This window comes from Bos grunniens, chromosome 7 (genome assembly GCF_055505025.1).
Source record: "Bos grunniens cultivar Pamir isolate PY7600 chromosome 7, Bosgru_T2T1.0, whole genome shotgun sequence".
In the NCBI taxonomy this organism is placed as follows: domain Eukaryota; kingdom Metazoa; phylum Chordata; class Mammalia; order Artiodactyla; family Bovidae; genus Bos; species Bos grunniens.
Window position 1 is genome coordinate 14006794 of NC_141171.1, and position 15579 is coordinate 14022372.

The 15579-nt window shown below is 39.1% G+C and overlaps 1 protein-coding gene across 1 annotated transcript; it reads right to left on the bottom strand.

Annotated features, from left to right (window-relative positions):
* Positions 1-301: 301 nt before the first annotated feature.
* LOC147368520 (olfactory receptor 7E178-like) lies at positions 302-1269 on the bottom strand. The gene has a single exon (XM_086413461.1). The coding sequence runs from the start codon at positions 1130-1132 to the stop codon at positions 302-304; it is 831 nt and encodes a 276-aa protein (XP_086269587.1). The 5' UTR covers positions 1133-1269.
* Positions 1270-15579: the final 14310 nt, after the last annotated feature.

Here is a 15579-nt window from a genome sequence, read left to right on the forward strand (position 1 = left end):
AAAAAAGTTATTCATCTTACCAGGATGCTTGGGCTGCTAATAATAAAATGAAGCATCACCACAGTAAAATAATATTCAATCCTGCATTTATTAAGCTATACAAAGGATCCCAGAATACTCTCACAGTCTCATTAAAGACATATCAAACTCAGCAACACTCAGGTGTTAAGCAAGGGGAAGTGTTGAAGGCCAGAAGAACTACAAAAGCGAGGTGATGAGAGAGGTAGAATTTGAGGTTCACATGCATAGTTTTGTTGCATTTTCTAACCTACATTCTAAATGAATGACACAGGTACTGAGATTAGATTGTTTTGCTGAGTAACCTGAACACAGCCCTTTTGATGTCCCTATTCCTGAGACTGTAGATGAAGGAGTTCAGCATGGGGGTGACCACGGTGTACACCACTGAGGCCACTGCATCCTTCCTGGGAGATTGTGAGGTGGCTGAGCTGAGGTACACACCAAGGCCTGTTCCATAAAATAAGCAAACACCTGCCAGATGAGAGCCACAGGTGGAGAAGGCTTTATACCTCCCACCTAATGAGGGAACTCTCAGAATGGAGGAAAAAATTTTATAGTAAGAGAAAAAGATACCTGAGACAGGAAGAAATCCAAAGATGGTACCACCAAAATACATGACTATGCTACTGGTGAAAGTGTCAAAACAGGCAAGCTTGAGGAGTAGAGAAGGGTCACAGAAGAAATTAGAAATTTCCACATCCTTGAAGCAGGCGACTTGTGACACAATCCAACTGTGCACCTGGGACTCCAAAAGACTAACAAAAGAGGACACCAAAACTAAGGAGCAGCACAGGCGTGGGTTCATGATGACGGTGTAGTGCAGTGGCTGACAGATGGCCACAAACCTGTCATAGGCCATCACAAGCAGAAGCGTATCATCCAAACAACCAAAAAAGGTAAAAGTAGACATCTGTGTCAGGCAGCCCACATAGGAAATGCCTCTGCTGTGAGTTTGGATGTTCACAATCATATTGGGGACAGTGCTGGAGATGAAACCAATGTCCGCCAAGGACAGGTTGGAGAGGAAGAAGTACATGGGGGTGTGGAGGTGGGGGTCAGAGGTGACAGCCAGGATGATGAGCAGGTTCCCCAGCACAGTGACCAGGTACATGGACAGGAAGAGTCCAACGAGGAAAGGCTGCAGTTCTGGATCATCTGACAGGCCCAGAAGGAAGAATTCTGAGACTCTTGTTAGATTTCCAGCTCTGTGCTGCTTGGTCACCTTTGGAAGAATGAAAGAGGGTTTGAAAAATAGGAAATAACTAAATGGGCATTGAGCACTGTGTCCATATTTTGGATTCAAGCTTCATTTCTAAGACCATATACCCCAGTACGTTCAGCAATATTTCTCAGTGACAAATTCTGTTTAGAACTGCTTCCTTCTTGGTTCATGTGTTATTCACCTCTGTTGATACACCCATACTTTATAAAACTTCACTGAAAAGTGAAAGGGAGAGAGGACATTAGAGGTAATACCTCCAGGATCTCAGTAAAATGCAACCTTCTTTTTTACATATGTTAGTGTATATGTTTCCATGCTACTCTCTCCATTAGCCTGAATGAGACATTTTCTTCCTTCTTTAAGAAAAATTAAATTCTAATTTAAAGAAATAAAGCAATATATATACACATATATATACATATATATATATATCTTGTTTTATTCAAATATAATTCTAGATAATTCCTTCATTTAGAATATCTACAGATCTCTGTGAAACAGGACTATGTCATCTGGATTCTAAATTAAAGATGAATGTTCATAATCCAAACACATTTTATATGATATGCAGTGTTTTATCCTTCTTTATTTTTCTGTCTTCCTTCCTTCATGAAATAGGTGATTACTCAAATGTCAAGGTTTTCTTTTGAAGGCCATTTAGTATACTTGATATCTTTGATGGACTCTATAGTCCATGGAATTCTCCAGGCTAGAATACTGAAGTGAGTAGCCTTTCCCTACTCCAGGGGATCTTCCCAAACCAGGGATTGAACCCAGGTCTCCCACATTGCAGGAAGATTCTTTACCAGCTGAGCCACAAGGGAGGCCCCATTGATGGACTTCAAATTTCAGTTAATATGGTTTAATTAAGTGCACATAATCATAATGCATTGGTGACTACAAGATGGTGTTAGTTTACAGGGGATTGTTAATGATTAAATGACAATGAAAGTTAAGAAAGCCTCTTGGAATCTTTTCTTTTATATGGGGTATTTGTTTCAATTCCGCCTCAGTAAAATGTCTGATGTGTGATACCACTTGCATTTTTGGACTCTATTCTGTACTGGTGGGATAATACTTTTTTCTTTTTCTTTTTTTTTTTTTTTTGTTTATTGAAGTTTGATTGACAAAATTGCATATATTTGGGTTATGCAATGAAGTGTTTTAAAAGATGTCCAAAATGATGATTTAGTATACATCAACATTGTGAACAAATACCACAATCAAGTTAATTAGCATGTCTGTCACCTCACAGAATTTCTATTCGTGTGTGTGTGTGTGTGTGTGTGTAGTAACAGTTAAGCAGATCTTTCTTAGCAGATTTCAAGAATATAATATATTATTATTAACTATAATCAACAGATTGTATTTAGATCCCTAGAATTTACTCATTTCATAACTGAAAGTTTCTCTACCACCAGTTCTCAGAACTACAGTTCTAATCCATGATCCTAAGATTTTTACTTTCTTAGCTTCCACACATAAATGAGATTATACGGTATCTGACTCTACATCTAGTATATGTTTTTTAATAAGAATATTATTTTCCAGGTCCATCCCTGTTGTCATAAATGGCAGGATTTCCTTGTTTTTATGGTTGAGTAACATCTAATTCTTTAAATACACACAGGATGCCTTCTTTCATTATTCATCTGTCAACAGACACATACCCATATTTTCACTATGTAAAATAATAATGCCATGACATGGGAATACAGATATCTCTTTAAGGTTCTGATTTCATTTCCTTGGCATCTACCCTGAAGTAGGGTTGTTGGATCCTAAGGTAGTTCTACTTCAATTTGTTGCAGTTTTTAATTTCTTAAGAAACCTTCATTCTGTTTTCTATTTTTTTAATATAATTTTTTTTATTTTCATTGGAGGCTAATTACTTTACAATATTGTATTGGTTTGTCAACATTAACATGAATCTGCCACGGTTGTACACGTGTTCCCCATCCTGAACCCCCCTCCCTCCTCCCTCCCCATACCATCCCTCTGAGTTATCTCAGTGCATCAGCCCCAAGCATCCTGTATCATGCATCAAACCTGGACTGGTGATTCCTTTCACATATGATATTATATATGTTTCAATGTCATTCTCCCAAATCATCCCAGCCTCGCCCTCTCCCACAGAGTCCAAAAGACTGTTCTATACACCTGTGTCTCTTTTGCTATCTTGCATACAGGGTTATCATTACCATCTTTTTAAATTCCATATATATGCATTAGTATACTGTATTGGTGTTTTTCTTTCTGTCTTACTTCACTCCGTATGATAGGCTACAGTTTCATCCACCTCATTAGAACTGATTCAAATGTATTCTTTTTAATGGCTGAGTAATACTCTATTGTGTATATGTACCACAGCTTTCTTATCCATTCATCTGCTGATGGACATCTAGGTTGCTTCCATGTCCTGGCTATTATAAACAGTGCTGTGATGAACATTGGGGTACACGAGTCTCTTTCAATTCTGGTTTCCTCGGTGTGTATGCCCAGCAGTGGGATTGCTGGATCATAAGGCAGTTCTATTTCCAGTTTTTTAAAGAAATCTCCACACTGTTCTCCATAGTGACTGTACTAGTTTGCATTCCCACCAACAGTGTAAGACGGTTCCCTTTTTTCCACATCCTCCCCAGCATTTATTGCTTGTAGACTGTTGGATCACAGCCATTCTGACTGGTGTGAGATGGTACCTCATTGTGGTTTTGCTTTGCATTTCTCTAATAATGAGTGAAGTTGAGCGTCTTTTCATGTGTTTGCAAGCCATCTGTATGTCTTTTTTGGAGAAATGTCTGTTTAGTTCTTTGGCCCACTTTTTGATTGGGTCGTTTATTTTTCTGGAATTGAGCTGTAGGAGTTACTTGTATATTTTTGAGATTAGTTATTTGTCAGTTGCTTCATTTGCTATTACTTTTTCCCATTCTGAAGGCTGTCTTTTCACCTTGCTTATAGTTTCCTTTGTTGTGCAGAAGCTTTTAAGTTTAATTAGGTCCCATTTGTTTATTTTTGCTTTTATTTCCAATATTCTGGGAGGTGGGTCATGGAGGATCCTGCTGTGATTTATGTCAGAGTGTTTTGCCTATGTTGTCCTCTAGGAGTTTTATAGTTTCTGGTCTTATGTTGAGATCTTTAATCCATTTTGAGTTTATTTTTGTGTATGGTGTTAAAAAGTGTTCTAGTTTCATTCTTTTACAAGTGGTTGACCAGTTTTCCCAGCAACACTTGTGAAAGAGACTTTTTTCTCCGTTGTATATTCTTGCCTCCTTTGTCAAAGATAAGGTGTCCATAGGTGCATGGATTTATCTCTGGGCTTTCTATTTTGTTCCATTGATCTATATTTCTGTCTTTGTGCCAGTACCATACTGTCTTGATGACTGTGGCTTTGTAGTAGAGCCTGAAGTCAGGCAGGTTGATTCCTCCAGTTCCATTCTTCTTTCTCAAGATTGCTTTGGCTATTCGAGGTTTTTCATATTTCCATACAAATTGTGAAATTATTTGTTCTAGCTCTGTGAAAAATACCATTGGTAGGGATTGCATTGGATCTATAGATTGCTTTGGGTAGTATACTCATTTTCACTATATCAATTCTTCCGATCCATGAACACAATATATTTCTCCATCTCTAAGTGTCCTCTTTGATTTCTTTCACCAGTGTTTTATAGTTTTCTATATATAGGTCTTTAGTTTCTTTAGGTAGATATATTCCTAAGTATTTTATTCTTTTTGTTGAAATGGTGAATGGGATTGTTTCCTTAATTTCTCTCTATATTTTCTCATTATTAGTGTATAGGAATGCAAGGGATTTCTGTGTAATAGCTGTACAAATATTCATTCCCACCAACCAAGTACAAGTGTTCCCTTCAACTCCACATCCTACCCAATATTTGTTGTCTTTTTGTATATAATGGCCATCCTAACAGATGTGAGGTGATATTTGATTTCCATTTGGTCTTGTATGTCCTAATGTTACCTGATGTTGAGTACCTTTTACCCAGTGGTCTTGTTCTCCTGATCATAAATTCTCCTGTTTACTGTTGAGGAGGTTAATGCTAGGGAAGGTCCAACTCCCAGGTCAGGACCCAGCCTTCTTATGTCAAGGTAACAAATTTTCCTGCCAATCATTCCTGATAGAGGGGTTGTAATTCTTCTAATTCTGCTTTTTATAGGCAATTCAAGTTCTTTATTTTGGCTTTCAAACTATGACTTAATTGTGAAAAAAAAGATTAAAACAGAATAATGCAAACACATCTGGGCAGTCTCCTTATCTATGAAATTATGATAGTAATTAAACCTACAGAATAGGACTATTACAAGATAGTTTTTTAAACATCATTAATATTGCTTAAACAAGTGGTTTTCAGTTCCAGTTGATCTATTATTTACATGTGCTTACTTTAAAAATACTCACTTACCCCAGCCTCAGCCTCAAATCAATTTCGGGATCTCTACATGTGAGTTTCTTGGTCTCCTTTCTTTGAAGCTGGGCTTGATAAACACTGCTTTAGAATACAGTCTAACACTTAGAAAAAGCTCAATGACCATCATCTATTTATATAATCATGAATTCACACTATTTTTAAAACAGAAACTTTTTCTAATATTTGCTTCAGATTTCATATTCATACAGATTTGAAACATTAACAATAAAATTTAACTTCTCTTGGTGTCTCAGCTCTAATCCATTTCTCTACATACACCTCCCTAATAGCAACCAGTGTCATGTCTTGGGTGCACACTTTGTTTCTATGAAAAATGGAAGGGTTTAAACAAAATTTACTGGATTTATTTTATTCTTTTTTTTTTCTTGCCCTTGTCCTTAATCTTTTTTTTTTAATTTTATTTTATTTTTAAACTTTACATAATTGTATTAGTTTTGCCAAATATCAAAATGGATTTATTTTATTCTTGTTGCTGCCTCTGTGTCAACAAGATAGAGTCTCTGGAGAATCAGAAATTAATGAGTCTCAGTCATTTCTCTTCATCTATGAAGAATGTACTTATGTAAACAAAAATAAAATGTCCTGTCAGGGATCAGGGCATCAGATCAACAGATATTTAAATTTGGTAACATGAAAATTAGCATAGTCATTATTAGTAAAAATAAAAAATCAAAAACGTATCTTGCCCTTCTCGTATGCCCATCATACAATTATTACACAAAGCACTATTATTATTTTAGTCCAACTTCAGTGGATTTCTGTCTGTGAACCATCAGCTCAGTTGACATGGCTAAATCTCAGATTCTAAAAAATTTCCCATAACACACTGAGAATGAGTGCAGCATAGAAAATTCAAAATTAAGTTTTTCTTCTCTGAGTCCCATACCCTAAACTTCACTCTTTTCAAACTTCCTGAAAGTGTTTGGCAGAAGTACATGAGATTTAACAACACATACATCTGGAATACATTATTTTGAACTGTTTTCATTTTTCTGAGTAGGAACAGACCACAAGGCTCTGATTCTGTGTTGCCTTTCATGATTGAGGAAACTGATTTTAAGTACATAGGAGAAAGTGGAGAGGTGAATGGAAACCCAGGAACAGAATCAACAGAGATCTATGCTGAAGTGCTGTGCTGTGCTCAGTCACTCAGTCATGTCTGCCTCTTTGCAACCCCATACACTGTAGCCCACCAGGCTCCTCTGTCATGTGGATTCCCCAGGCAAGAATATTGGAGTGGATTACCATGCCTTCTTCCAGGGGATCTTCCCTGCCCAGGGATCAAACCCAGGTCTCCCTCACTGCAGGGTTATTCCTTACTGTCTGAGCCACCAGGGAAGCCCACTCTGAAGTATCAGGTGCCAAATAATTCTATGACTTTTGTCTGTGATTTCAGACATCCTTCCTACAGTTGATGCAGTAAGTGCTACCTAGTAACCTCCAATGTGTCCTCCAGAAAACTCCAAAGGGAAGGGCACAGTGAGCAGGGAGTTTCTGCCCAGACTCACAAGGAAGTGACTGACTGACTGGGTGGCAAGAGGAAGACTGCTAGAATGACTGGCTTCAACTTGGCTTTAACACTTTGTAACTCATTACCTGATACATATGACATAAAATGTTGTGCTTCTTTTCTCTTATTAATAATAATGTAGGCAGTTATAATTTTGTGCATGCCTGTGTGCTAAGTCACTTCAGTTGAATCTGACTCTTTGTGACTCCATGGATTGTAGACGGCCAGGATCCTCTGTCCATGGAATTCTCCAGGCTAAAATACTGGAGTGGGTTGCCATGACCTCCTTCAAGGGATCTTTCCTACCCAGTGATCGAACCCAAGTCTCTCATGTCTCCTGCATTAGCAGGCAGGTTCTTTACCTTTAGCACCACCTGGGAAGACCATAATTTGGTGCAGATGCAATAAAAAATGAAACATAAAACATATACCTCAGAGCCTGACACTTATGAAGTCTTAAGTAACAGTACCTGATATTATGGTTAATGTCATCCTCCTCACCATCTTCATCAGCACTTGCAGAATTATCTGATGTGCTCATGGGGAAGTTTGAAAGTGAAAGTGATGTGGCTTGGTTGTGTCCAACTCTTTGCAACCCCATGGACTGTAGCCTACCAAGCTTCTCTGTCCATGGGATTTTCAGACAAGAGTCCTGGATTGCCATTTCCTTCTCCAGGGGATCTTCCTGACCCAGTGATCAAACCTAGGTTTCCTACATTGCAGGCAGACGCTTTAACCTCTGAGCTACCAGGGGAGGGAAGTGGGAAATTTTTCAGAGATCTATTCACTGCTCTGGTGGGAAGCATACCAGGCAGAGCCACACCAGTGCTGGTGAAAGCAGAACTCTGAATCAGAGTTCTCACACACCAGAACGTAAGTGTCATAGGGCTCTAATCTGAAATTTGTATACTGGTGCCCTCCCATCTGTCTATCCCAATTGTCACGTTTGCCATGTTGTGCATAAAATCATGCTCCCCAAACTCCTTTCATTCACCAATCACTGTCTCCCTCAGGACTTGCTGGCCTGGGCTGCATCTCTGCTGGAACATGACCAAAGAGCACAGACTCACTGCCCTCCTCCTGCCTGGTGTGTAATGAAGTCTCAGGGTCACTCCAGAGGACGGACAGGAAGACAGACTCAGGCTGGACCTTCTAATGAAGGTTCCTACAAAAGATGGAGAAGTAGGTATGGATGGACCACAATATTAGAACTAGCAACATAACGAGCTAGAGACACTGACCAATTATTAAAAAAGGTATGACCTTAGGGCTCAATGCTCAAAGCTCATCATTAGCCAGTTGCTCCATGTTGTCCCACTCTCTGGAGACTTGTTAATACTAACAAAACAGGAAAAGGAGAAAAGTGAATGTCCTGGGAAGGGTCCGGGTCTTTCTTCATCTCAGGAGGAAATTCCATGTACTCTTGCTTCTTACTTCCAACTTGCAGGATCTTAACATAACCTCAGACATTTTTTTCTCAATTTTGTCCATTCAATGTGTGGTTTTGATGTGTTGAAGTCCATTTTATAAATTATGAAGTCTATGTAGCAAGAGGTCTAGCCAATGATGTGATGCACTTTCCATTTTCAGAGTTAATAACTGTCTGTAAAGATAACATGCTTTCATCTCTTTACTTTAGTTCACAGTTGATGGGAGGAAACATACAATGGAGTGAAAACCAAGAGGTGGGATAAGTGAGACCATCTCAGATCCTGCCCACCATACAGGCCTCATCCTCTATAAGAACTTTGTGTGCCAAACCCTTCCAAGATTAAGTCTTGCCCATCTGCTTTTCAGTATATTCCTAGATTCACTGCACCAACATGATCTCAACAAAATTTCCCTGGAAACAAACTAGAAATGGGTAGACCTTCCTCTCCCCTGGGTACTTCTACAACTTCAGGTCATGCAGTCTCAAGTAGACCCCTGGTTTCTGATACACTAGGAGAGCCCCTGCATCAATGTCTGGACAACCTGCAGCTGTTCCATGAACAGATGTAACAAATTTCCACATGCTGTGTTTCACATATTTCTGATTTCTGGTAATTCAAATGGAATCCACTCAAACCTGGATGTTTTCTCTTGGTTTCTTTGTGGTCTCAGCTCTCGAGGACTTTAATAAAATATGGATTTGGCTTACCTGTTTTTGCTATTGGATAAAGTGGGAGGTATGTGGAGAGTGTTGGGATGTAACCTTCTCAATCCTGTCCATGCAATCTTCCTGACGGAGAGTGCTCTCCTGAGGAATGCAGAGGTTGGTTTGTCCTTAAATGACATGAAGAAATTTTAACTTAAACCATATCAGATTGGATATGAAGGAAAGAATGTTATGCAACCGTGTATAAAAAACTGACAGGATATTTTTAAGGGAAATCTCATTGCAGATATGCACAGGTGGATATGAGAGGAAGTCACTGGGTGTTGTAGCATTTAAATATTTAGTTCGTGGCAAAAACGTATCACTAAACTGAAATGCTTTCATACTGAGATCTAGGAATAAGATTCTAGAACAAAGACGAATTTACAAGGAAACCAAGGCAGTTATGTTTGTACCATAAAATGTGACATATGTCATGTTCTTTTCCCAGTTCTCAATGCCTCCAATCGTTATGACCAAATAGCAACTCAGTAGATTTGATCAGGGGCTTCCCAGGTGGTGGTGTTGGTTTTCAGTCGCCCAGTCGTGTTCAACTCTTTGCAACCCCGTGGACTGCAGCACACCAGGCTTCCTGTGCTTCACCATCTCCCGGAGCTTGCACGAACTCATGTCCATTAAGTTGGTGATGCCATCCAACCATCTCATCCTCTGTCATCCCCTTCTGCTGCCTTCAATCTTTCCCAGCATCAATGTACTTTCTAATGAGTGAGCTCTTAACATCAGGTGGCCAAAGTATTGATGCTTCTGCTCCAGCGTTAGTCTTTCCAATGAATATTCAGTGCTGATTTCCTTTAAGATTGACTTATTTGATCTCCTTGCTGTCCAAGGGACTCTCAAGAGTCTTCTCCAACACCACAGTTTGAAAGCATCAATTTTTCAGTGTTCAGCCTTCTTTACAGTCCAACTCTCACATCCATGTATGACTACTGGAAAAACCATAGCTTTGACTATGTGGACGTTTGTTGGCAAAGTGATGTCTCTGCTTTTCAATATGCTATCTCAGTTTGTCATAGCTTTCCTTCCAAGAAACAAGCATCTTTTAATCTCATGACTGCAGTCACTGTAGGGAGTGATTTTAGAGACAAAAGAAAATCTGTCACTGTTTCCCTTATTTCCCCATTTATTTGCCATGAAGTGATAGGACCAGATACCATGATCTTAGTTTTTTTCATTTTTTTGTTTTAAGCCAGCCTTTTCACTTTCCTCTTCTTTCAGCTTCATCAAGAGGTTCTTTGCTTTCTGCATTTAGGGTGGTGTCAGGTTGCTGTCATATCTGAGGTTGCTGATATTTCTGCAGGCAATCTTCTTTCCAGCTTGTGAGTCAACCAATCCATCAGGCATTTTGCATGATGTTCACAGTGCATATAAGTTAAATAAGCAGGGTGACAATATACAACCTTGATATACTCCTTTCCCAATTTTGAAACAGTCCACTGTTCCAGGTCCAGTTCTAACTATTGATCCCTTTCCTTCATTCAGGTTTCCCAAGAGATGGGTCAGGTGGTCTGGCATTCCCCTCACTGTAAGAATTTTTAACAGTTTGTTGTGATCCACTGAGTCAAAGACTTTAGTGTAGTCAATGAAGAAGAAGTAGATAGTTTTCTGGAATTCCTTTGCTTTTTCTATAATCCAATGGGTACTGACTACTTGATCTCTGATTCCTCTGCCTTTTGTAAACCCAGCTTGTCCATCTGGAAGTTCTTGGTTCATGTACTGTTGAAGCCTAGCTTGAAGGATTTTGAGCATTACCTTACTAGCATGTGAAATGAGCACAATTGTGCAGTAGTTTGAACATCCTTTGGCATTTCCCTTCTTTGCAATTGGAATGAACACTGACATTTTCCAGTCCTGTGGCCATTGCTGAGTTTTCCAAATTTGTTGGCACATTGAGTATAGCATTTTAACAGGGTCATCTTTTAGGATTTGAAATAGCTCAGCTGGAATTCCATCAGTTCCACTAACTTTGTTAGTCATAATTCTTCCTCAGGCACACGTGACTTCACACTCCAGAATGTCTGGATCTAGGTGAGTGAGCACACCATCGTGGTTATCCATGTTATTAAGAGCTTTTTTATACAATTCTTCTATGTATTCTTGCCCCCTCTTCTTAATCTCTTCTGTTTCTGTTAGGTCATTACGGTAAGTGAAATAAGTCAGACAGTGAAAGACATGGAATATAGGATTTCTCTTCTCTGTGGAATGTAATATATTAAACTCATACAAGCAGAATGTATTTTCTGACATATTACCAATTGTGAACATTGCAGAAAATCATTCCATGAACATTGTAGAACACCTAGGATTATCATTCAAGTGTATACTTTCTCTTATAATATTTATGGATTTAAAGTGCCCTGTATTCATTTGCTATGAGAATTTAACATGATCTAATAAGAAACAAAGTGATAGAAGTTTAACAGAACATAAACAGAAAACTAAACCACAGAACCACACACACACAAAGTAGCATTACTTTGGCTTCTTTCAAGATTCTTTGACTGTCACTTAGATTAGCTTAAATGGATATGCAGATATAGTATTTTAGTGATTTTAGTAACTTTTTGGAGGTGATATCTCTTTCCCTAAACTAGTAAGAATTTATCTTTTTTCAAATATATTCTTTCTTTTAATGTAGAATATCATGTATGAAACGAGTTGCCAGTCCAGGTTCGATGCACGATACTGGATGCTTGGGGCTAGTGCACTGGGACGACCCAGAGGGAAGGTATGGGAGGAGGGTTCAGGATGGGGAACACATGTATACCTGTGGCGGATTCATTTTGATATTTGGCAAAACTAGTACAATTTGTAACGTTTAAAAATAAAATTTTAAAAATAAATAAATAAATAAACAAAACAAACAAAGTCTCTCCTCAGTAGAGTTGGTTGGTGATTTTGTTAAGAGGTAAAATGGAAAGTAACTAAAGTAGATCTGCACAGCTTTCAGTCAGCCAAGATTACTACCACAAAAACAATAAGTGACATCTCAATTTGTGATGGATACTTATTTTGCAGAATGCAATAGGAGCCCAAGATGTAAAGATTCTGAGAGAGGCATGGTAATCAACTGGGAAAGGAGGACATCAAGGCTGTATATTGTCACCCTGCTTATTTAACTTATATGCAGAATACTTTATGCAAAATGCCAGGCTGGATGAAGCACAAGCTGGAATCAAGATTGCCAGGAGAAATATCAATAAGCTCAGATATGCAGATGACACCACCCTTATGGCAGAAAGTGAAGAGGAACTAAAGAGCCTCTTGATGAAAGTGAAAGTGGAGAGTGAAAAAGTTAGCTTAAAGCTCAACATTCAGAAAACGAAGATCATGGCATCTGGTCTCATCACTTCATGGTAAATAGATGGAGAAACAATGGAAACAGTGACAAACTTTATTTTCCTGGGCTCCAAAATCACTGCAGATGGTGACTGAAGTCATGAAATTAAAAGACACTTGTTCCTTGGAAGAAAAGCTGTGACAAACCTAGACAGTATATTAAAAAGCAGAGACATTACTTTGCCAACAAAGGTCCATATAGTCAAAGTTATGCTTTTTCCAATAGTCATGTACAGATGTGAGAGTTGAACCATAAAGAAAGCTGAGCACTAAAGAATTGATGCTTTCGAATTATGGTGTTGTAGATGACTCTTGAGAGTCCTTTGGAATGCAAGGAGATCAAACCAGTCCATCCCAAAGGAAATCAGTCCTGAATATTCATTGGAAGGACTGATGCTGAAGCTGAAGCTCCAATACTTTGGCCACCTGATTCGAAGAACTGACTCATTGGAAAAGATCCTGAGGCTTGGAAAGACTGAAGACAGGAGGAATGGGGAGGACAGAGAATGAGATGGTTGGATGGCATCACCAACTCGATGGACATGAGTTTGAACAAGCTCTGGGAGTTGGTGATGGACAGGGAGGCCCAGCATGCTGCAGTCCATGGGGTTACAAAGAGTCAGACTGAACTGAACTGACTTGTCTTGAAGAACTCAATAGGAGACCTAAGGTGTAATTATTGAGACAGAGAACAGGAAGGCATGGCAATCAAGTGAAGTCCTAACCAGGCTGTTTCTACTAAAAGGAAAAGTCCTCCCTTGAAAGAAGATAAACTTACTATGAAGACTTGGGTGACTCAATGTACCTCAGGCATCACTGGAGTCACACAGCAATTGGAATATGATACCACCTATTCTCCAGCTGCGTACCCAAAGCTAAGACATACCCTTGACTTCCACCTGTCTTTCCTGGGCAAATTTTGCATCTTCCAATCACAGGTACATAAGAGCAAATCTATAGTATCAGTCAAGAGTCAGTCAAGTAAAGAAAAACCAATTAGTGTTTTTTCAAAAACTTTTTTATTGGAGTAGAGTTGATTTACAATGTTGTGTTACTTTCAGGTGTACACTACAGTGAATTTGTTATACATATATCCATTCTTTTTCCGAATGTTTTCTATATAGTTCATTACACTGTATTGAGTAGAGTTCCTTCCTTTTGCTATACAGTAGGTTCTTTGGAGAAGGAAATAGCAACCCACTCCAGTATTCTTGCCTGGAGAATCCCAAGGACAGAGGAGCCTAGTGGACTGCCGTCTATGGCGTCACACAGTTGGACACGACTGAAGCGACTTAGCAGCAGCAGCAGGTTCTTAACATCTATCTATTTGGATATAGTTGTGTTTATATGTCCGGTACTCTTGCCTGGAGAATCCCATGGATGGAGGAGCCTGGTGGGCTACAGTCCACGGGGTCACACAGAGTCGGACACGGCTGAGCGACTTCATCACTTTCATATGTCAGTTCCAGCCTTCCAATTTATCCCTTACTACCCCTTACTCAGCACAAATTTGTTTTCTACATCTGTAACACTATTTCTGTTTTGTAGATAATCCATCCCACTCCAGTACTCTTGCCTGGAAAATCCCATGGATGGAGGAGCCCAGTAGGCTGCAGTCCATGGGGTCGCTCAGAGTCGGACAGGACTGAGCGGCTTCACTTTCACTTTTCACCTTCATGAATTGGAGAAGGAAATGGCAACCCACTCCAGTATTCTTGCCTGGAGAATCCCAGGGACAGGGGAGCCTGGTGGGCTGCCATCTATGAGGTCGCACAGAGTCGGACACAACTGAAGAGACTTAGCAACAGCATATATCCTACATATAAGTGATATCATATGATATTTATTTTTCTCTGACATACCTCATGCAGTATGACAATCTCTAGGTCCATTCAGGTGGCTGCAAATGGCATTATTTCATTATTTTTTTGGCTGAGTGGCAGTCATCCAGGAATAATTCATTTAATCATTTTAGTGAAAAGTTTTAACACAGAGAGTTGGTTAAATAGTTATTGAATGGCTGAAAGATAAAAAAAAGAAAGAAAGAAAGAAAATGAAGTAACATAGCCATCATAAGTGAAGGAAGAAGCTACTCCACCAAGGGCTTGAGGGGTTTAAAGGGATCACCTGAGCATTTAGGGCAAAGAGATATTTACAGATTATGTTGAAAGTACGTAAGATCAACACAAGATGCAATATAGAGGAGTGATTCTGAGCATCCCACCCCAGAGCAAAGTCCATGCATATGGTGTAGAATAATCCATGTGAAGATTATTGGAAATAATGGGGTAAATGCATTGCTTGTTACTACAGCAGAGTCTTCATAACTTCCACCCTTTGACCTCTGATCTCTTCTGGATCTTTAGCATTTGTCCATGAGCAGTTATGACCCAAAGTATAAAGGTCACTTTTAAAGGAAAATTCTGACTTACATCAGTAGTTCTCAATCTTGGCCACACACTAGAACCACCTGAGTGCTTTGAAAAATACTCATATTTAGGCCACAACCAAGTACAGGTAGAGTGTCTGGTGGTGAAAAACAAGGTCAGTATTTTTAATCTTCCCAGATATTTTCAATAAAAGCCTAGGTTGAGAAGCCGTGACATGCCTCCTCACCCATAACTGCATGTGCGAATTTAAAACATAGATACAGAATTTACTATGGAGATGATGTAACAGCTGTGCAAAACTCATAAATTTTCAGTATATTGAAAGGGAAGTACTCATTCTTCAAGGATGTTTGTGCCACCAAAGATAAATCATAGAATCTCCATAGATATAAAGAAATTCAGGTAAGAAGTGATTATGACACACAAAGGATCCTCGATCTCCCACTGTCATGTTAAACCAGAAACAGAAACAATATTCAGGTGGAAAGCAAAGAAAA

What these genes read in the sequence shown, in the direction of transcription:
- LOC147368520 (XM_086413461.1), bottom strand. Translation starts at nt 1,132, where the DNA reads ATGTACCTGGTCACTGTGCTGGGGAACCTGCTCATCATCCTGGCTGTC.